The sequence below is a fragment of the Phaethon aethereus genome, assembly GCF_964289735.1.
Source record: "Phaethon aethereus genome assembly, chromosome: 2".
Classification (NCBI taxonomy): Eukaryota; Metazoa; Chordata; class Aves; order Phaethontiformes; family Phaethontidae; genus Phaethon; species Phaethon aethereus.
In genome coordinates, this window is record NC_138582.1 from 69,362,125 (window position 1) to 69,386,276 (window position 24,152).

Below are 24,152 nucleotides of genomic sequence, written 5' to 3' on the forward strand. Positions count from 1 at the left end.
AAAGCTGTTCATAGAGGAACTTTTCTAAGCTAGAAACTGAACTAGCTGTGTGGGTGAATATCTTCAGTCAAGGTCACAAGTTTCTCAAAGCACCTCTTGTAACCCCCAGATCTTTGCGACAACTTTTAGTTGTGTGTCTTTTATTGTGTGTGCAGACTTTTAGTTTCTCAAGTTTATTTTACTCATTGGTAATAAACAGAAGAGGGCTGGGACCAGCTTGCTGTCTGACTAAGCATGAATATGCTCATAATGCCAAATACAGTCATCTACTGGGTCTTTGATGTACCTGCAGTCATCAGTCAGGAGTGGGGATGGCAGCCTTTGTTTATCCTTGGAGTGGATTTGTCTTTGATTTCACCAAGCTGTTGGTTTTTTCCTCTCTGCTCCTTCTGTGAGAATGTTTGTATCTCTTTATGTTACCACCTTTATTCACAACTTCTTGGTGATTTCACTTTGTTTTATGTTGAAACATCTTTAAGATATCTGGTATTTCTTGAAGAGTGGATATACTGAAGTTGCGGAAGGAAATGAGTTCTTTTTTGGTTTAATAGGAGGAGCAAAGTGAGTTTGGAGAAAGATTCTTTAATGCATATGAGATTTTTAATGGAAAAGAAGGATAGTCCTTCACAGCCATAGAAGCGCTTTCATGCAGACTGATAAGAAAGTTCTCATGAAGCATACTATGTATTTTAGTGCACCCATTGAGAAGTTCTTCAGAATTCTACATGTCTGCGATGGGCATTGTACTCCATCACCAGTGTTTCCTCTTCAAACTTTTCACTTCATCTGGTGCTGTGAGTCAAGTTATCAGATATTAGCAGATTTAGCAGTAAGGAGGAAAAGGAGGTGGGGAGGTGGTATTGTCATGTCTGCAGCCATGTTTCCATATTTTTTCTGTAAGGACAATAAGTTTGATCTTCAGAATAAAGAAATAGAAAAATATAACATAACAATATATTGTATACTATAAAATTATAATTTAAAGTTAATTATATATCTCCTGGTTGGCTCAGAGCTGAGGTCTGTCTCCCTGTTTCTCTGTCTTCCTGTCTATTTTGTTTTCATGTGTGACACTGGCTATTCACACACAGATAGCCTAGTCAAGATGTCCAAGGTCTGAACTTTCACCTTTGATGGCTTTGTTTTTCAAATTTGAACCAAAAAGTAGCTTCAGATATAACTGGTCATCTGAGTTGGACCAGAGGCAACCCATGAAAGTACCAGCGAAGCAAAGTGAGACGGTGAAATTTCAAGTTTTCTATTATATTGAATTCAGTGTTAAAATCACACAGGAACAGCAAATCAGCACTGCTTCATCACTGTTACTGAAAAGTGTTGGTGAATACCCTTTAGGAAACCTTTTGTCTGTTGTTGTCTGTAGATGAGTATAAAAGTCATGTTTGCTTTGGTTTTGTTTTCTATAGTTACAGTCAAACAACTCCAGCCTTACCTGAGGTACCTTTTTGTGATTTGATATTTAATGCAATATTTAAAGTAAGGTTTGGTATTTGTCTTAATTCAGAAGGTGAATAAATGAGTATGGAGGTCCATAAATTCTTTCAGGACCAGTGAGTACCTTGTAGCTTACTGCTTCTGGGCTGCACTTTGGCTAGACAGAGTTCAGTTTTAGTGAGATGTGCTTTAAATTATGCCACTATAATTGTACCCCTTTGTAAAATCTTGAGATGTGTTGTTTCAGTACAAAAGCGAGTTTATAGCTGCTTTGTCATGATTAATTACTGCACTGTCACATTATTGTTAGCCAGACCTCCCAGTGCGGAGCAGCTCATAGGGCCTTTGGATCACCGGGCAGGACAGGGATCATCACAGTAGGCTGCAACTTACTTTCTTCATGAGTGGGTCTCTAGGACCTGCACTGGGGACTGTGGCCACAGTGTAGATTCAGCAGTTAGGCCAGCCAGCTGTGCCTAGACCATACAGTCACTGACACGGAAAGGGACATGGCACTACATAGCAGAGATGCATTTTGAAGTAGCTATGCTGTGTGATAATGATATCATGTGAGGACCAGGTTTGTAGGATATCTGTACTGATTTGAGCATGTGTGTGTCACATTTCTTAGACATAGTTAAATATTTCTTTAGTCTTGTCCTTTATTTTCTGCTTTTACTCCATTTCTGTATTTGATTACCATACTATGTTCTGTGTGGGGACAGCAATTAATGTACAGCATGACAGGGCACAACAAAATTATGTTGTCTCTAAGCTGTTATGCAGATAGTTTTCTTGCTGTGCCTTTGCTTGTGTGTGTGGGTGTATGCATGTGTGTGTATTTTCTTTCCTTTGTCTTTTTAAACACCACCAGAATGAAATAATTTTACAACAACTGAATTTATTGAAAGCTGTGGGATATTGGCCTTGCCTGACAGTCAGGTTCCTAACTCCATGCAGCAGGTGGCATTACAGAACAAGTGATTCTTGTTCTTGGAAACGAAAAATTGTTTGGCTAGAACCTCACCTCAGCATTCTGCAGAGAAATTAATTTAAAAAATCTTTAATCTAGGGATAGTAAGTGTAAGAGACAATATTGGAACAAAGTCTCTTTCTTAAAGAATGTCCAGCTTTAGGGCTTTTTGTTGTTGCAGCCTGAAAAGTAGATATTGATGTTTAATAAACAAAGTAGCAAAATATTTTTTTTAATAGATCCTAGTAGTCATGTAACAAAAGAGGCCAAGTATATTTGAAAAATCTCTGCAAAAATTTTTCATTGGAGGTCAGCAAGAGTGGGGCAGCTCCATGAGGGAAGACAAGCTAGGAGCCAAGGGTGACTACCACACAGGCAGGGGCAGGGACTTCACTGATCAGGGCACAGTCCCACAGTGTCTGAGCAGGGCAGGTTGGTGACAGCTTGTTCCAATCAGCTGTCCAGGGACCCTCAGACAAGGTGAAGTAACAAGCTGGGTCCAGGGTCCATCAAGGAAGTTTGGTCAGAAACAGCAGGAGGCAGGGCTGGAGGTAAGGCTATGGATAGTTCTGGGGTCTTCCAGGAAGTTCAGGCAGCAAGCCAGGATAACTGTGCCCAGCCCTACATACAACATAGCTCAGGCAAAGGCTGAAGACTCAGACCTGCCTGAGCTGAAATGGAACTCCTGGACTGGAGGACAGAGTATTGGTAGAAGCCGCAGGTAAGGCTGGTCAGGGCAATTAAGGCCTCTTGGTACATCCAGGGCCCTGATATTTCTCATAAAAGAGGAAGAACATTAGTTAAAGGACTTGCTGCCACACAAGTGAAGTCAAGGAGCATTCTTCATTTGTTTTTACACACAGTAGGATTAGGTCTTTCATGTTTTAAATTTGGTACCTGTCCATAGAATTACTTTAATCTTTGCTTCATGATGGCATTGTGGTATTTGTATATCATAGAATCACAGAATCTTTGGGTTGAAAGGGACCTTTAAAGGTCATCTAGTCCAACCCCACCCCTGCAATGAACAGGGACATCTTCAACTAGATCACATTGCTCAGAACCCTGTGCAACCTGACCTTGAACATTTCCAGGGATGGGGCATACACCACCTCTCTGGGAATCCTGTGCCAGCATTTCACCACTCTCATTGTGAAAAATTTATTCCTTATATCTAGTCGAAATCTGCTCTTTTTTAGTTTAAAACCATTACCCCTTGTCCTATTGTTACAGGCCCTGCTAAAAAATCTGTCCTCATCTTTCTTAGCAGCCCCCTTTAAGTACTGGAAGGCTGCAATAAGGTCTTCCCGGAGCCTTCTCTTCTTCAGGCTGGACAACCCCAACTCTCTCAGCCTGTCCTCATAGGAGATGTGTTCCATCCCTCAGATCATTTTGGTGGCCCTCCTCTGGACCCTATCCAGCTTGCTTTTCAATTTTGTAATTAAATCCATGTGACTTTTTATTCTCTTCAAATTATTTTCTTTTGGAGCATGTTTTTCCTTTTACTATCACAGAAATTAGTCAGAAGCAGTTTAGGAAAAAGATTACTCTACATCTCGAATTGAACTGAATGTCATGGGAGATCTGCAGTATTGCCCTGGCTGAATCAAATCTTAAGAAGCCAATTTTGGCTGTACTACCACTGGTTCTGATCTGGTGTGACTCCACTAATTTTGTTGAAGAGTTCTTCTAAAATTACAGCGGTGAAACAGACCAATCAATGCAACTATATTAAAAGAAGTGGTTAATAGGCATGAAAAAAGGTAAAAAATTAATGTAAGAATTATTTTCTTTTTTTTTTCTTTTTTTGCTATCTGCAAAAACTGACAAGTATTGATTTGCTATGATAGCTGATCACAGTAGAAGATGGGACAGAGTAGAAGAGGGGCAGAGAAGAAACATGAAAGGGAACTCAGGGGGATTTGGAGTAAGATGAGAGTTTCTAGAGGAACATCTTGAAGAACAAGAGAAGATCAAACAAGGAACAGTAGAGGGAAGAAAGGTAATAGGAGCAGAACAGGACAGAGCAAAGACAAGAGAAGAGAAAACATGAAAGAGAGAACAAAACAAAGTGAAAAAGTATGTATTAATAGTATTATTATTGATTTTTGAGTACTTTCTCTTCTATTAGCTTAAGTATCTTAAGGAATTAGCATTACACATAAACCACCCCTTGATTTATTTTACCAGTGCTGTAGGCATTGCTGTATAAAGTATGGGGACTCGGAGGAGCTCTGGGCGTAGTTCAACATTGCAAACACACAAATGCCTTTTCTTGGACATGTGCTTTATTTCTGCATTTAGCACTGCCTTTAAACATCTTAAGCCAAACTGAGCTCCACCAGTCCAGTGGAGTGAATTAAACACCTCTGAACATCTGTTTGTAGCATCAGACAAAGTACTGATCCAGGTCCTTGCTGGACCCAGGCAATAGGAAATACTAGTCCAGTGTGGGCTTTGGGGAGGATATCGTATCCATGAAGTTCCTGTGTAGACTTACTAGCCTTTGTCTCTTGTGAAATGGATGTGGAATAGCAGGGGATTTTGTAGCTTTCCCACTACCGCTCTGGAAAGCTGACACTCTAGGCTCTCTGTTTCAATCCTGCTAACATGATACAGAAGGAGGAGTACTTGACTCTCCCAAAAGACATTCATTTCATGATGTTTATGGATACTAATGTTTATCTAGAACTTCATGGCCTGTTCCAAATAACAGTTGTAAGTGGGACATCAGATTCCTCTCTCTTGAACGGCAGGATGCTATTCTCCAACAATTTTTGACTTACTAATTAATTGTTATAAAATGCTACAATGTTTCTGTCACAAATGGAGTGATTTCTGAGTTTGATTCTGTGCTTTTCACTTAGGTAGGTGTCTCAAGCTCATCTTTGGCAATTTCACCCACTGCATAGATGAGTTTCCATGTTAAATGCATGTTTATGCTTCTAGGTGCTATATACAGTATTATGGAACACTCTCTGCCTCATGGTTGCTGTAAAAGCACAGGATTCTTTGTAAAGAATTTTGTATATCTTTCTTCTGAGGGCAGTTCTTTTTCTGGGTATAATTAATGCACAGCCCAATTTATTCTGAATTTTTACTTCTCATTTTACTCTGTGTTCATAATCTCTTTTCTTCTCATGTTACATTAAATTGTATAGAACATGCTGTATAAATATATATATAAAAATTATTCTTGTTTGATCTGATACTTTAACAAAATATTTTTCTTTCTGCTTTTTTAGGTTTAGCCCAGTCAGGTGCATGGGGTTGCTTTGATGAATTTAACCGCATTGAACTTCCAGTTTTATCAGTAGCTGCTCAGCAGATATATATCGTACTTCAGTGTAAGAAAAATAAGAAACCTCAGTTCATTTTCACTGATGGTGATGTTGTTGACATGGACAGAGAGTTTGGTATATTTCTTACTATGGTATGTGTGTGAATATATGTAAATAGCATCATAGTGAAAAATCTTTCCTATTTCATTTCCCATTAAAATTTCCCTGCTGAAACCATTGGAACTGTCTGTTAGAAAACAGTGAACACAATTTGAACAATAATTTGGTCAAATAATAATGATGATACTTTATCTTGCCTGTATTTTTAACTTGAACTTAGAAGTTGAGGTATGCAATTATCATTAGCTACATATTTTAAGGTTTTTTTTTAAATTGAATACTTGACAGATTGAGACTAAACCAAACCCTCTCATATTTTTAGTCAAAGTCTATCAAAATAAAACAGAAATAATTGACCATTGCAAGCACTGCTGTAGTTGGTCTGGTCAGTATTTTACCACCTGTGAAGAACTTTTGACCACAATCCTTCTATATGACAGCATGAAGGAAACCACCCTCACTCTGGTTCACTGGTCTCCTGAAGATTTATCTCTGGTGCCTGTGGACTGCTTCTAGCAGTGCAGGAGACAAAGAAGCAGGAAAGCGTAAGAATACTTTAAAAGCCTCTTTGTAACTCCCCCTCCTTAGCTGTAGGCTACATACCCACAACTCAAAATGGAAGCATTTATCTTTTTTGTTTCTCACCTTCGAAAAGCTATTAATGTTATCACTTTAATTTGAAAAAGAGGTCAAATTAGTGGCATACAAAGGCCAGTGGGAAGGCAGTTTGGAAACAGCTGGGAGAGTTTAAGAGGTTATCACTGCATAGCTAGCAACTACTGTTCTCACAACTAAGCCATGCGGTAGTCACGTGAATGACTTAGACATCTTCAGTGAAAGGTCAGATCTGTTAGTTCGAATTATATTCAGTAATGGCTTGCACTGCTTGACTGACTTGGCACTGAAATGGTCTGTGAGTGCTCACAAGGGACAGTAACCTCCAGCGCTGGAACGCTATCAAGACCCTGAGAAACTAACCATTTGAAATAGCTTCAACAAGATCTGTAAGTGGTTGTCTCACTATGTCTGTGTGTCTTGGGCATCTTCAAATACTCTGTGTGATACCCCATACTTAATGAACTGCAGTGTTTAGGCAACAGAGTTGTGATGTGTAATTGTGACATGCTCGAGTTATCCTTTGTAATCTGGCATGGTCTCCTGTGTTTGCCAAATAATTATCAGAAAAGAGAAATCTTCCTATCCTGCTGTCATTTAATAATATTTCATTTTATATTTTGCCTTCTTCAGAACCCTGGCTATGCAGGACGACAGGAGCTTCCAGAAAATCTGAAGATTCAGTTTCGCACAGTTGCTATGATGGTGCCTGACCGTAGCATTATTATGCGAGTCAAGCTGGCAAGTGCTGGTTTCCGAGACAACCAAGTCCTTAGCCGAAAATTCTATACACTCTACAAACTCTGTGAAGAGCAGTTATCTAAACAGGTAAAATAAATATTTGTCCAGCTATAAGCTGTCGCTGGAAGGGTATGTGTAGAGAGTATACTTTCATAGAATAGATAATTATTTTTACACTCATGAACCTATTAATTTTTTAGGGTTTTCAGTTTAAAGTTCTAGAAGCAGTCTAAAAAAAATATGTTTTTATTTTTCAGGCTAATTTGTGTAGTAAAGGAAGTTTGATTTGTGATTTTTAAACAGAGTGCATTTATTGGAGAAGTTAGAAGGAACGGTGTATAGTGCTTTGCTGAACTCTGTAGAGGACACATTTTTCAGTCTCCTCACTTATGAAGACTAGACCTACTGGAGAGTCAGTGTAGGAGAGGCACCGGACCTGCTGGCAGCAGATCAAGTTCAACTATCTCCAAGGGGAAAAAGAATTCTTGCTTATGAGTTGGCGGGCCTCACCAAGAGAGCTTTAAACTAGATTCGAAGGGGGAAGGAGATAAAACCAGGCTCACTAGAGTTGAGCCTGCGGGTGGCATGCTGATGTTGGGGGCAAAATCGATAGCCCAGCTCAAGTACATCTACACCAATACATGCAGCATGGGGAGCAAACAGGAGGAGCTGGAAACCATTGTGCAGCGGCACAGCTATGACTTAGTTGCCATCACAGAAACATGGTGGGATGACTCATGACTGGAGTGCTGCAATGGATGGCTATAATCTCTTCAGAAGGGATAGGCAAGGAAGGAGAGGTGGTGGGGTGGCTCTGTATGTGTTAGGGAATGTTTTGAGTGTATAGAACTCAATGATTGTGATGACAAAGTTGAGTACTTATGAGTAAGGATGAGGGGGAAAGCAAAGGCGGCAGATATCCTGCTGGGAGTCTGTTATAGACCACCCAACCAGGACAAAGAGGCAGATGAAGCATTCTACAAGCGACTGGCAGAAGTCTCACAATCGCTAGCCCTTGTTCCTGTAGGGGACTTCGACTTACCAGACATCTGCTGGAAGTATAACACAGCAGAGAGGAAACAGTCTAGGAGGTTCCTGGAGTGTGTGGAAGATAACTTCCTGACACAGCTGGTAAGTGAGCCCACCAGGGGAGGTGCTGTGCTTGACCTGCTGTTTACGAACAGAGAAGGACTGGTGGGAGATGTCATGGTCAGAGGCCGTCTTGGGCTTAGTGACCACAAAATGATTGAGTTCTCAATTCTTAGTGAAGGAGGAGGGTCAGCAAAACCACTACTATGAAATTCCAGAGGGCAGACTTCAGCCTGTTCAGGTGACTGGTTGAGAGAGTCCCTTGGGAGACAGTCCTGAAGGGCAAAAGGGTCCAGGAAGGCTGGACATTCTTCAAGAAGGAAATCTGAGAGGCGCAGGAGCAGGCAGTCCCCATGTACCGTAAGAGGAGCTGGCAGGGAAGATGACTGGCCTGGCTGAACAGGGAGCTTTTGCTGGGACTCAGGGAAAAAATGGGAGTTTATCACCTTTGGAAGAAGGGGCAGCCAACTCAAGAAGAGTACAAGGATCTTGTTAGGTCATGCAGAGAGAAAATTAGAAGGGCAAAAGCCCAGCTAGAACTCAGTCTGGCCATGGTCGTAAGGGGCAACAAAAAATGTTGTTACAAATATATTAACAGCAAAAAGAGAGGCAAGGAGAATCCCCATCCCTTATTGGATGTGTGGGGAAATATTGCCTCCAAGGATGAAGAAAAGGCTGAGGTACTTAATGCCTTCTTTGCCTCAGTCTTTAATAGCCAGACCAGGTATCCACAGCATATTCAGCCCCCTGAGCTGGAAGACGGGGATGGAGAGCACAATAAACTCCCCATAATCCAGGAGGAATCAGTTAACGACCTCCTAAGCCACCTGGACACCTACAAGTCTATGGCGCCTGATGAGATCCATCCAAGAGTACTGGGGGAGCTGGTGGAGGAGCTTGCCAAGCCCCTCTCCATCATTTATCAGCAGTCCTGATTAACAGGGGAGGCCCCAGAAGACTGGAGGCTTGCCAATGTGACGCCCATCTACAAGAAAGGCTGGAAGGAGGATATGGGGAACTACAGGCCTGTAAGCCTGACCTCCGTACTGGGGAAGATCATGGAGATTACGGTTCATCTTGAGGGCACTCACAGGGCATGTGAAGGATAACTGAGGGATCAGGCTCAGCCAGCATGGGTTCATGAAAAGCAGGTCCTGCTTGACCAACCTGATCTCATTCTATGACCAGGTGACCTGCCTAGTGGATGAGGGGAAGGCTGTGGATGTTGTCTACCTGGACTTCAGTAAAGCCTTTGGCAGTGTCTCCCACAACATTCTCCTGGAGCATCTGGCGGCTCGTGGCTTTTACGAGTAAAAAGGTTTACTTTTCACTGGGTAAAGAACTGGCTGGATGGCCAAGCCCAGAGAGTTGTGGTGAACGGCGTTAAATCCAGTTAGTGGCTGGTCACAAGTGATGTTCCCTAGGGCTTGGTTCTGGGGCTGGTCCGGTTTAATATCTTTATCGATGATCTGGATAAGGGTGTTGAGTGCTTCCTAAGTAATTTTGGAGATGACACCAAGTTGGGTGGGAGTGTTGATGTGCTGGAGGGTAGGAGGGCTCTGCAGAGGGATCTGGACAGGCTGGGTCAATGGGCAGAGGTCAACTGCATGAGGTTTAATAAGGACAAGTGCCGAGTCCTGCACTCGCGCCACAACAACCCAATGCAACGCTACAGGCTTGGGGAGGAGTGGCTGGAGAGCTGCCTGGCGGAAAAGAACCTGGGGGTGCTGGCTGACAGCCGGTTGAATGTGAGCCGGCAGTGTGCCCAGGTGTCCAAGAATGCCAACAGCATCCTGGCTTGTATCAGAAATAGTGTGGCCAGCAGGAGTAGGGAAGTGATCGTGCCTCCGTACTTGGCGCTGGTGAGGCTGCACCTCGAATACTGTGTTCAGTTTTATGCCCCTCACTACAAGAAGGATGCTGAGGTGCTGGAGTGTGTCCAGAGAAGGGCAACGAAGCTGGTGAGGGGTCTGGAGCACAAGTCTTATGAGGAGTGGCTGAGGGAACTGGTGTTGTTCAGTCTCGAGAAGAGGAGGCTGAGGGGAGACCTTATCGCTCTCTACAACTACCTGAAAGGGGGTTATGGTGAGGTGAGTGTTGGTCTCTTCTCCCAAGTAACTAGTGATAGGACGAGAGGAAATGGCCTCAAGTTGCACCAGGAGAGGTTTAGACTAGGAAAAATTTCTTTGCTGAGTGAGTGGTCAAACATAGGAACAGGCTGCCCAGGGAAGCAGTAGAGTCACCATCACTGGAAGTATTTAAAAAAGTGTAGACATGGCACTTCAGGACATGGTTTAGGGGGCATGATGGTGTAGGGTTGATGGTTGGACTTGATCTTAAAGGTCTTTTCCAACCTTAACAATTCTGTGATTCTGTGTAATTCTAAAAAACCGAAGAGTGCCTAGAAGGCACTGTTTTGTTGAGTGCTACCAGAGAAGTGCTATTCTGTTTGATATGGGATATTTAAGTACAAACAAAGGATAAAGCTGCTTTTAAGAACAGAACTATTTGTTGCCTTTTGAATGACCTGTGATGACACACCAGAGGGTCTCAAAAAGAGATCATATGAATGGTATGTAAGTTGCAGCTCAAATGAGAAACCTGCTCTGGTTGGATCCTAATGAACCTGGGCATATTGACTACATTCTCCATTATATTATTTCAGTTCTATACCACATATTTATTAGTGACTATGTTGACTTCCATGCAGAAATCTTGGACTACAGCAGAATAAGATCATGGTGCATCATATTTCCCTCATTATTTCAGAGTTAAACCAAAAAAGTACAGATTTGGATTTTCTCTTCCTTTCTCCATACCTCTGTAATTTCACTTTCAATATATATGACCAAACTTGATTCCAGTTTTCATTTTCCTCAGCTTTTCTGTTCTGGGAGAGTTCTGCTTGCCAGCTTTATGTTGTAGACTGGCTTCTGAAGGGTCATATTGGCTACTAGCTTCCCTGTACTATTGCCCGGGGTGCCTCCGTTAGCCTTCAAATTAGTTTTTAGGCATTCTGAATCACCCTGTATTGATCTAGCATCACTAGCGTTAGTCCATTTGTTGTTGTCATGTGCCTGTGTTTTATAGTTACTAGGCTTATAGGCTGCATTTGTCAGAGGATCACTTTCCAAGAGTTCTCTCTGATGTGGAATTTGTGCACATCATTTAGGAAAATTTGTGTATGGACAGTTTTAGCAGTTAGCAACATAGCTTGTCTCCAGAGTATTGAATATGGATCTCTCTATTTTTACCTCAGGCTTGGCCTCAGTAGGATTAAATTTTCTCATTTCTTCAGTTTGTGTGGTCATCTTTGTTCTGGACGTGATTCTTTCCTTCACTGTGGAACAGATATTTAAGCAGGCATCAAAAATGCGGCCATCTATCTCTGCAAAAGTACTTCGCTTGTTTGTGTTGTCATGGGTGTTGGAACTGTTTCATTATTGGCCAGAGTACATAACACACATCCCCAAACAAAACTTAACTATACACAAAACTTGTTTTAACTATCTTAATGGTGTACGATGTTTTCTACATGACTATTGCTGCATCTGCACAAACAGTTTCTGTATGTGGTTTGGTAATTTCTGCAGCAGAAACTACCCTGGAGTCTCTGAGACAGCAAGATTCTCCACTCAGCATTTTAATCAACATGTTGAAGCATATAAGTAGTGCCTATCAGTTGGCCTAGCGATCACAGGAACTGCCTGGAGGACTCTGTGGAACTGTCTGAAATTCTTATGTGGTGAACTCCTGTAACAATTAGTCAAATGCTTTGTTTTGAAGGCATGTAGCTCAATCACCTTGTCTCAGGTCAGTCTTTGTCTCATCTCTGCTGATGCTAGCAAGGGAATTCCTTGCTATTAATTAATGGAGATTAATGACCAAGTGCACTGGGTGTGCACATGGGCACAGCACTCACACCCAGCTACATCACAATTATATATTTGAATTTTATATCTCACTTATAACTTAAATTCCATTGTTTGTACTTATAACTTAAATTCCACTGTTTGTCTGTGGGAAACAGTCTTCCATGTATATTTATAATTTCTTCTGGACAGAATACAGTGGGACAAAAATACTTCTGTCTAGCCAGAAAACTAGAACTATAAAGTACAGACAGGCTTTCTTAAGGGCATATTAATCTGTGTTCCTAGTGTAACTTACTTATTCAAATTTTTAATGGTAAATTTTTAACATTGAAATAAGTATTGATGGGTGTCTGGGCAGTTTACTAGAAGGAACAGGGTCACATAAAAATCAATGCAATAGGAAATGGCAGAACATTGCCTGTTTTCACCAAATGCAATATATATCAACAGAAGATAATAACAACAAACAAGCATTCACCAGCTGAACTTACCTCCCACGAAATCTAAAAGGAGTTTGCCAGAAGGAATATGTGAAGTCCTCCAGACATTTTACACACACAAATGCAGACTGTAGAAAGAGGAACTCTGACTCACAAATAGTCAAAGGCACCCTGAGTGACTACCATCTCCTTCATTAAAGAAAAACATACAAAAGTAAAAGAGTAGTCCTTAGCAAATGTAGGAATTTCAAAGTGTCCACAAGCCTGTGAAACAGTTATTCTCACAGACCCCCAAAGCTGAATTGTTTGCTGTTGTTGCAGGACTTCTAGCCAAAGTTCCCTACTGCCTCATTCCATAGAGCCTCACCCAGATTAGGGAAAACCATAGAAACTGAAAGGGAAAACTTAACAAAGCTTGAAAGCAAATGAGACCACAACCCCTCTGTGAGGATCATCTGTTTAAGGTGCTTTCATATGGAGAAAACCACTGATACCCCCCTTTTCTTTTCCCCACAACAGCAAACTATGCTTCTAGTGTTGAGTTTTTTATTTGCAGATTTTTCATTCTTCTTTACAAGACCCTCAGCTCTTTTTTGCCATTGTCCATTTTGCCCAAGTGCAATCTTTTGCCTGCTGTTTAAAAATGTATCAAAGAAATAGCTCATAATCTACATTTGCCAGTAAATTCTAAGTGTTCTATGCCATTCCTGAAAGGCAAAGCAGTTGTAAAACTAGCAGACTGATTAAGGAAAATAAATAATGGTCACTTTGAACCAACGTCATGTAGGTGAGTTGGAATGCACCAGAAAACCTGTCTTTAAAAGTAATTTTATCTTATTTTAAATTTTCTAATAGGTATGACAGTATTTCTTCAAATTTAACAAAGTAGTCACTTTTATAGACTCGTGTAAGTTGGAAGGGGCCTCCAGAGGTCACCTTGTCCAAGATGCCAGCTCAACACGGGTCAATTTAGGGCTAGTTGCTAAGGCACTTGTTGAGTCTCCAAGGATGGAGATATTCAGTCTCTCTGGGCACCTTTTCTGTATTTGACCACTCTCATTGTAAAGACTCTTTTCCTTACGCAAACCATTGCAATTTCCTCTGTTGCAAATTTTGACCATTGCCTCTTTTCCTCTCACTTGGTCACCCTTTGCTGGACTTATTCCAGTATGTCAATGATGGTCATCTAGCACAGAGAAAAAGAAATATATCAGCCCTTGTCATGATTCTGGATATTTCACTAGGATATATAATTTACTAAATGATATCAGACTTCATCATCAACATATAATCTGCCTTCCAAACTTCACATGAAGTTGTCATTGTGGAACTTGTGGCTTCAGTCCAATGTCAGATATTTTTCTGCAAAGCTTTCTGCACCTGACTTGTTTCTCAACTGAATGAAGCAGAGTTGTTACTTTTCTTTATTTGTGCAGTTGGTTATTTCCATCTGTTTAGTATTTCACATTTAATAATTTTTTTAATTTTATTTAATTGCATCATACATAGATCGTTTATTAAATTTCTCTTGGTAATTTTGAACTCAAGTTGTGTTCTATTTCACCAGCTTGGTATCCTCTGCAAACCTAATCAACAAGTTATTTCTTGCTGAAAATTCTGGGTTGTACTCAATGTATTGTTCCAATTTGTCAGCCTGGGAAATAGGGGTGGGGATTGGGGGGAAGGTGTTTTTGTTTTCTCTTTGTTTCTCACCATCCAAATATTGGTACATAGTTGGCCATAAATTAAATTAATTTTACCCTAATCAAGTCTGTTTTGCCTCATATGATAATTGGTAAGTGATCTGTCTGTCTTTATACTGATGCATGATCTTTCTTTTCATCTTTTCTGCCTCTGTCCTGTTGAGCAGAGGGAGTGAGAAAGTGGCTGGCTGGGTGTCTGCAAGCTGGCCAAGGTCAATGCACAACATATAGTATAAAAAAGAGTCTATACATTTGGTCTCAAAAACATTTCTGATCAATCAGAGGGAGCAGATATTCTCCAAATATAAGACTATCTTTATTATCTCCTTGCATGTCTGTCTTTACCACTTAGTTTTCTAAACAGCCAGCAGTAGTGGAGACTTTATAATTTAGAAGCTTTACCTTGATAGCTTTCCTTCTAGGATTTGCATCAATGGTCAAAGAGGAAATATATTACAGAACTTTTGCATATATATTCAAACCTGTGTTAACTAAGACATAATTGTATGTTCAGGTAGAAGTGATAAAATTAATGTAATATGTCTGTATGGCTGTGCAAATATGTAGCTGTAGCCATAGTGAAAGGGAAGATATTCCATCCCTTACCTGCCTAAGTCCAAAGCTAGTTAGATACACCTCTAAGTCGCACATGGCTGTTGGAGGTAAATCATTCTGTTCTGAACCAAGTTGTTATGAAACCATCCACAGAGCAGAAAGTCATTAAGTACAGGATAGGATAGGCTTACGTATAACAAATTGTATCTGAATAATTTCAATATTTTTCTTTATATCAGCAAGAGATTGGCCCTTTTGATCATGAATCCCAATACCATATATTAAGATAACAACAGTCCTTGTGTGAACAGAAAACAGAGGGTAGTCTGAACACGTGTGGTTCGCTGTTTGTGCATCTGGCAAATTACGAATTTAGGAAAATGATAGAAGATGCAGCTCTGTTACAAATAACTTGTAAAAGTGGTAGTCTGCCCCCCAAAGGGACACTTGGCAGGTATAGACATACAACACTGGAAAATATCTTCAGGATATGATAGCAACAGAACTGGAAATCTAGTTGAAAAGATGAAGAGCTGTGAAATCAATCATATTTAAAAGTTCAATAGCATATTTATTTATTTGATTAGTTTTCAGTCCCCTATTGATTTTAAAGTGTTTAATGTTTGTGGTACCAATTGTGTTTATGCATTATTTCAAGGTTCACTACGACTTTGGGCTTAGAAATATTCTGTCTGTTTTAAGAACACTTGGAGCAGTAAAAAGATCTAATCCCAAAGAGCCTGAGAAAACCATAGTGATGAGAGTTCTGCGGGACATGAACCTCTCCAAACTGGTACTGTAACACTGGTGACTTTCCCTGAGAGTACTTTGTTTGCATTTTTAAGTGTATTTATTATGCACTTTGAAAAACTCTTTTTCTTCAGCAGTTGGATACTTTATTTTGCAGTTTTTAATATGGTCTGTCAGTGAGTGGAGAATCAGAATACAGTTACGGTGTGAGCACTATTTTAAAGAGAGGAAAACACATCAGAATCTTTATCTGAAAAAATCATTGGAAATACCGTCAGATCCTAGGGTACCTAACCTGGTCCTCTAATTCTCTCTTGTTTTTAACTCTTTCTGCTCTATCTAAGGAGAGAAAGGAAAAATACATTATACTTTTAATAATGTCATTAAAGAACCTTCTTAATCCAGAGTTTCAATTTATACATTTCTTGGGAGTGTTGCCTTTTCAGAACATCGTAAGAATTGCAATGAGTGAGGTAATTGGAAGCAGCTAATGCCTACTTGTATAGTCTAATCTCGTTTGATATTATTATTTAAAGTATTCGTCTTTCTTTTTATTGCTGTAATTGAAAGGTTATAGCACATCCAGACTCTGTGTATTTACCTTGGGAGCCAGTTTTGTGATGGAACCAATTACTCTGTTTCTGATATTAATCTATTCAGCATATTGGAACATGCATGCAAACCTATAGGCATGCTTCAGTGATTTACAGAAGGAAAAAAATAAAAAATCCAAGGCAAAATATGATTTGAATAAACCTTGCTGATATAACAACTGAAGAAACATGTGTGTATATATTGAAGAAAACTGTATCAAGATGTTAACATTTTATAAGCTTTAAGTATTTAATTTAGAAGTTACTACTTGTGGTTGCATTGTATGAAATTAATTTAATAAAACTGATTCATAATGATAATATTTGCTTTGTAAAAGAGGTTTTCCACTGCCATCTTTTAAATGGCATTCTTGAAGATTGTTTACAGCTGTAATATTTCAATGAATAAATAATGTATTTCCCCCTACTTTATCCTTGACAGGTGGATGAAGATGAACCTTTATTTATGAGTCTCATTAATGACCTATTCCCTGGAATTACTCTGGATAAAGCTGGGTATCCTGAACTACAGTCAGCCATCCAGAAACAGGCAGAGATAGCAGGGCTTATTCATCATCCACCATGGATACTTAAACTCATTCAGCTGTATGAAACTCAACAAGTCCGACATGGTTAGCATGCTAGATGAGGTTTTGAGACTGCATAAAAGAAATAGTTTTTTATATTATCTGCTACAGAATGCGGATATTTTCACAAAAAGTGTATTTTAAAATTGAACAGATGTCATTTTTAAAGCCTATGTGGATAGTTTGCTAGGAAACTGTTAGGACTTTTTTTGGTGTGCAGTGCACACATACTGAGATTTTAGCTTTGTTGTATTGCATTTTTATGGGAAATATGAGTGTGGCCTTCACTGATTCACATTTCTATGGGACAAGTTAAAATGTGGAGTATACATTAGAATTCAGAAACAGCCAATTTTGTTCAGTGTTCTGAAAACAATTGTTGCCTTCAGACACAGTTCAGTCATGAAGTTCACGTTTGATGTTACTGTGAGATTATGATGCTGAGAAGATTAAAAAAAATAATCTCTCAAAACTTTACTTTGATAGATTTTACCAAGCAAGCAATATAATTCCAAGAGTTGTTCTTTGTGTTCAATTCTGGCCATTTACACTGAGAATAAATAAGCCCACCTCCTGCTGCACGGGGGCGGGGGTTGGACAATATGGCCTCCAGAGGTTCCTTCCATCATCAACCATTCTGTGATTCTATGAAAATAGATTTTTGCATTGCACGAAAGGCTAATGAGTAAAGTTTACCCTGTCCTAGGAAGAGTATCAAAGACAGTAGTAAAACCAGGTTTACAATTCACAGCTGAATAGAAGAAAAACACCCCTACTTCGAAATGTACTCCACCCCCTAAACTCTAACAACTAAGGAATATTTAGCACATGAAGGAGAAAATATAAAGGAAATGTCACTAAAGGAGCAAAGATTTATGAAGACGTCATCCTTTTTTTCTCCCTTTTCATGTCATAATAAGCAAATAGTAAGCGTAAACTAATGGAAGAAATAAAAGGAAATACTCATTCACCTAGCACAGTCTGACACCTTAATGCCTCAAACATTTAGCTCAGATTACTGATTAGACCAAAGAACTGGTTAATGCTGTGCTGAGTTAATAATTGAGATTCAGATTGCTGGGTTCAGTGTTCCATATTAAATCATGACACCTATATCTATATAGGAACCATGAAAGTTCTAATGATTTCAGTCATGATTAAATGCACCTCTTATTAAGAGAAGCTCTTTAGTCTGTAAGACATCATAGATTACTTGTTCCCCAAAAATCTTCAGCATCCACTGGGGCATTCTGCTTAGATGCCTCTTTTCTCTATACATCCCTGCTATTCCCAAGGGTCATGCAGCTCCAATTGGCCTAACACTTCGATGTCCAGGGCCTTTGTATGACACAAGTTATTGCATGGAGGGAAAAAGATTTTGCTTTCCTTACTTCCATTTGTCATACTCATGGACCTTGGATTTATGGAGAGGTCACCATGGGGTTTCAAGTAATGAGGAGTAATCTGTAAAATGCACAACTTCTTTTGGTTGATACAGAGACAATATGTGCAAACAAAGTGCTCGTGCACACATATGCACACACACACGTATGCATGCAGATTCAGTGCAAGGATCCTGAAATCTCTTTTGCATAACAGTTTTGATTGAAATGCTGTTGGAACCAGCAGAAAGGCTGGTTAACATTGAAGGACTTTGATTACATCTCCCCATATGTAACATATGACATGAGTGATTGTCTGATTGCTCAAATTGTTTTGAGGAACATTCAGCTCGCTTTAGTTTTAGAGAAAACATCAAGCAGTCTGCATTGTACTGGATTAGGTTTGTAACTTGGGTCTGTGTTTGTTCCATACCTTTGTTGAAGAGGTTTGCAAAACCAAATTACAATTATGTCATCCAGTTGACTTTACGGGTAATAGGAATTATCTAGCTCCCTTAGATGACTTTGGAAGTCTCAGTCTGAATGTCCAATCTGCTTTTGAACAAACTCTGGCCTTTTGAATAGATGATTTATAAAATATAACTAAAAAGGATCAACTGTAGGCTCAGTTTATTGTTGAAGAATGGCTGCTTTTCCTTAGGCAACATGTATATACACTGATGAAATTAAAAGTGTGGCTGCTGTTAACTGTTTTTTATGTAAGAAAAGTGTATTAAAATGGATGGATGGATGCAGCTACATATTTTTCTTACTGTTGCTTCAGAAAGATAGACTTGATTTTGTATATCATTGAGTTCTCATTAAATACATTTAGAAACTACTGGTTTTGTTTATCACCAGTCAATGTCATTGCACGCAAACATCAAACGGCAGTTGTGTTTTCCAATTAGAAAAAGGAAAAGAACTGCCTGAGGGAGGATACAGACCCACATAGGCTTGCCTATCATAATAGAGCAGACATTTATAGAGGCCTTTTAATAGTATTTTTAAATTCCATTTCAGTCAATATTAAGTGGAGTAAGAAACATCTTTTTGGTATTGGCTTTTGATAAAAATAAAACAAGGATCATTGATGCAATGAACCATTAAATGGTAGCATGACATGTTGACATTTCATTTTAAACCATGTTTATGTTGTTTTAAGGTATGATGACTCTAGGTCCAACTGGTGCAGGAAAGACAAAATGCATTAATATTTTGATGAAAGCAATGACAGATTGTGGTGCTCCTCATAGAGAGATGAGAATGAACCCAAAGGCAATCACAGCATCCCAGATGTTTGGTACCCTTGATGTTGCTACAAATGACTGGACAGATGGTATTTTCTCTACATTATGGAGAAAAACTTTAAAAGCAAAGAAGGTAATGGATATTGTATCATGATAGTTAATAAGGTCATTTAATACTGTTTCTATAAGGTCTCATTACCTGTCATTTATGTGAAAGATCTTTCATTATAAAATCAAATGGTAAAATACAGTGTTGCTTTTGCTTTGTGTCTGACTAATTCAACGTATGCAAGAGTCAGAATTACATGTATATGCCAGAGAGCACTATGCTTCCCAAGTGCTTGAGGTTGTAGAATTAAATTGGAAAAGATTTTAAGGATTTTGCTTCGTTCTGTAAGGAGGTAGTCCTACCATTCAAACACAGAAGCAAGGGCTGTTCATGTTTTGATGTGAGGACAGGAAAGTTAATTTTCTTCTGTCTGGTTTTGTGTCATTGCCACTCTGTTTCACTAATTATATCAGAATGTAAGAGGCTTTGATAAGAAATCAGTGTAGGCATTTCCCAATTCTCTTATCAAACCTGCAGATGATGTTTCATGGAATCATAATTACACTCGAATCTTCTGAAGATTCTTTCAGTTCTCACTTGGAAAATGGCAAGTCTTGAAATATGAAATGAAATACATGAAATACCTCGATAACATAGAATCATAGAATCATTTAGGTTGGAAAAGACCTTTAAGATCATCAAGTCCAACCGTTAACCTAAACACTGCCATGTCAATCACTAAACCATGTCCCTAAGCACCACATCTACATGTCTTTTAAATACCTCCAGGGATGGTAACTCAACCACTTCCCTGGGCAGCCTGCTCCAACGCTTGACAACCCTTTCAGTGAAGAAATTTTTCCTAATATCCAATCTAAACCTCCCCTGGTGCAACTTGAGGCCATTTCCTCTCGTCCTATCACTTGTTACTTGGGAGAAAAGGCGAACACCCACCTCACTACTACCTCCTTTCAGGTAGTTGTAGAGAGCGATAAGGTCTCCCCTCAGTCTCCTTTTCTCCAGGCTAAACAACCCCAGTTCCCACAGCTGCTCCTCATAAAACTTGTGCTGTAGACCCTTCACCAGCTTCATTGCCCTTCTCTGGACACGCTCCAGCACCTCAATGTCCTCTTGTAGTGAGGGGCAAATTCCAAAAATTGCAGTTCATGCTGAGCTAGTACAATCAATACAGGCTGTATTGTATCAATACAGGTGGTATCAGTACAGGCTGGGGGATGAAGGGATTGAGAGCAGCCCTGCCGAGAAGGACTTGGAGGGTATTGGTGGACGAAAAGCTGGACGTGAGTTGGCAATGTGCGCTTACAGCCCAGAAGGCCAAGTGTATCCTGGGCTGCATCCAAAGTAGCATGGCCAGCAGGTCAAGGGAGGGGATTCTGCCCCTCTGCTCCACTCTTGTGAGACGCCACCTGCAGTCCTGTGTCCAGCTCTGGAGCCCTCAGCACAGGAAGGACATGGACCTGTTGGAGCAGGTGCAGAGGAGGGCCACCAAAATGATCTGAGGGATGGAACACATCTCCTATGAGGACAGGCTGAGAGAGTTGGGGTTTTTCATACTGGAGAAGAGAAGGCTCTGGGGAGACCTGACTGCAGCCTTCCAGTACTTAAAGGGGGCTTCTAAGAAAGTTGAGGACAGACTTTTCAGCAGGGCCTGTAGGACAAGGGGTAATGGTTTTAAACTAAAAGAGAGCAGATTTCGACTAGATATAAGGAATAAATTTTTTACACCGAGGTTGGTGAAACTCTGACACAGGTTGCCCAGAGAGGTGGTGTATACCCCATCCCTGGAAACATTGAAGGTCAGGTTGGATGGGGCTCTGAGCAACCAGATTGAGTTGAAGATGTCCCTGCTCACTGCAGGGAGTTTGGACTAAATGACCTTTCAAGGTGCCTTCCAACCCAAATTATTCTATGATTCTATGATTCTAATCAGCACCAGATTATGACTCATTATTTATATCCAAGAGTACATTCTCTGAGATTAAGTAAATGTGTATTTTTGGTCAATGTACATAAAGCTGCATGTGTGTGTGTCTCCTTTTTTTAGGGTGAGCATATCTGGATAGTTTTGGATGGACCTGTTGATGCAATATGGATTGAAAATCTGAACTCTGTTCTGGACGATAATAAGACCCTTACTTTGGCCAATGGAGATCGTATTCCGATGTCCCCCAGTTGCAAAATTATTTTTGAGCCTCACAACATTGACAATGCTTCCCCTGCAACAGTTTCTCGTAATGGGATGGTCTTCATGAGTTCTTCGGTGTTAGATTGGAAGCCTATTTTAAGGGCTTGGCTGCAAACGCTACCTGTTACGTACTCTGATGTCCTATGGAATTGCTTTAATGCTGTATTTCAGGTACTTAATTCAACCGCTTCAGAAAAAAAAAGTGCATTTCTTATTCTTTATTTAATGAAGCACTGTTTCTTCCTAAGTGCTTTTTCAATTATTTACTTCTCTTTGTTTATGTAATAAAATAAGGATGAAGGATTAAAAAAAAAAAAAGAAAATTATCTCTAACATTAACGAATGAGTGAAACTATAACAGATTAATAATTTGGATGCTTTGTTTTGTCTGCATAGGTTAGTTGGCAATGAATTGTTAAATCTGTGATTATTTTATAATGTATTTTGGCAAAACAGAGATATTCTCTTCGGCTGTAATTGTTGCTGCAATTTTAACTCTTGTTAGGATACCTAAAGGGAGCGGGTAAACTTCCTTGTTTATTGTAAATGTAAAGTAGTAAATTTGGAAAGAAATTAAGCTAGATTCACTCTGGTGGAATCTTTCTTAATTTCAGCTGCAACAGGAATGTGTTTGGTCCATTAGTTATTTTTAAAAGACATGTTGTAATTCAAATTAATTCAGGGTAGTTCTGTGCTCTGTGGTGTTCTGAAGCTCAGTGTAGGTGACTGTAGTGGTCTTTTCTGATTTTATAATCCATGATTCTGTTCTGAAGGATATTTTTGAGATGTTATCTCTCTGATACATTCTCTGATAAATCGTGTTCAGTCAATAGATCCAAAGGGAGAATTCTGAATGTTTGGGGTTTTTTTTTCTCCATTTGGCCTTAGCATACATCATGAAAAAAGTTTCATTAATACTATGGATGGTTGTACTCAATATTGGGTCTAAAAGCACAATCTCAGTTTTATATTTCTTTCAGTTACATTGAAATTCTTACTTTTTCTTTGGAATTTTTTAAAGAAATAGTTATTGCTTTTTAATCTTTCAGTGTTGTTGCCTTTTGATTTCCTCAACATCTGTGGAACAAATGCAATGTCCTTATATAGCTTGCTTTTCCATTGGCTTGCTCCTTCCAGTTTACTTTTGTAATTGGTATTGGGTTTCACAGGATTTTCTCCTGTAATACTTTTCATTGCCGTTGGATTTTACAAATGCAGTTCTTAATGAACTTTGAGTGACATTTCAGAAAGTTTATTTATCAATCATCATAAAACCAATGATTAATATAGTTTTGGAATGCCTTGAATGTTAACAAATGTCTTCTTTGACATTTGTTTGTCAAAGATAGGTTTCATTTCAGTGCCTATTTACTTTAAAACCAATGTTTAACAAGCTATTAATTTTGTTCTGCCTCCAAAACATAATGATATGACATAGTATTTACTGCAGCAGCAAGAGAAACAATTCTGATAATGCATTTTAAAATATGCTTCCAAAGTCATGTATATGTGGGTCAATTTACTGCTTCTTTGCCACAATTCTATTTATATTTTATGCTACAACTTGCTCTAAAAACATAATAACAACATTTAAAATACCCAAGCCTGAAGCAATAGCAATAAAGTCCAGAAAAATATGTATTTTATTAGACTGAGAGATGAAAATGGAATGAAATATGAAGTTAGTTCTGTGCTGAAAGCTGCATTTGGAACTATCGAAATGTAAATGAAAGCTGTCATGCTGTCAGTTTTCTTTCACTTTTAATGAGCTATCTTTGCTTCTCAAATAATAGAATCAATAACAGTGATTTTATAGATGAGGGTAACACTACTTTTGTATTCAGATGGCTCTTTTTACAGTTATTATTTTTCCCCACATAAAAAAAAAAGATAAATTCTGAAAGAAAATTTGTGAAATAAGATGCATCAACAGTGGTAGTCAAACTGCACATATAGACGGTGGTGAATTTAATGCTAATATTAAGAAAAGCATGGATATAAGTGGCTTACAAATATCTGATTTTTAGAAGAAAAGGAACATTAGGCTATTGATGGAAATAATACAGTAACTAAGCAGAATCAGTCTTTAAGTATACCTATAGAGACTTTTTGAAATCAATCTAAATTCAACCAAAATAGAAGTAAGACAACTGCTATAGTAATTTCCATTTGCTTACAAGAAAAACTCATTATTTATGCTAAGAAAAATAGTATTTCTCACTGAAAGCCTGCACGTTGGGTAAAATCATTATTAATGAAGGTACAGCAAATAGCAATAATGTAGGAGGAAGCACCAGAGAATAATTGCTGTGAATAGTGGAAAGTATGTATAAATATATTAAAGAGTAGTATAAATTCCACTGCAAGTTATTGATTTTCATATAAAAGACAGGAGGTAGTCCAAAAGACAAGGATAAATTTAAAACAAACCACCCCAACCCCACCCCTTCAAAAACAAACACCAAACCCCAACCTTATTTTAAATGAAGAT

General features: G+C 39.1%; 1 protein-coding gene across 1 annotated transcript in view; it reads left to right on the forward strand.

Moving 5' to 3' along the window:
• LOC309402582 (dynein axonemal heavy chain 5-like) overlaps positions 1 to 24,152 on the forward strand; it is a gene marked incomplete at both ends in the record, with an annotated part of 181,253 nt that overhangs the window by 64,734 nt on the left and 92,367 nt on the right. Inside the window, 6 exons of the mRNA XM_081996444.1 lie at positions 5,671 to 5,858; positions 7,075 to 7,269; positions 15,503 to 15,637; positions 16,630 to 16,819; positions 19,322 to 19,539; positions 21,521 to 21,832. Coding sequence (XP_081852570.1) covers positions 5,671 to 5,858; positions 7,075 to 7,269; positions 15,503 to 15,637; positions 16,630 to 16,819; positions 19,322 to 19,539; positions 21,521 to 21,832 — 1,238 coding nt within the window. The remainder of the gene's footprint in view (positions 1 to 5,670; positions 5,859 to 7,074; positions 7,270 to 15,502; positions 15,638 to 16,629; positions 16,820 to 19,321; positions 19,540 to 21,520; positions 21,833 to 24,152) is intronic.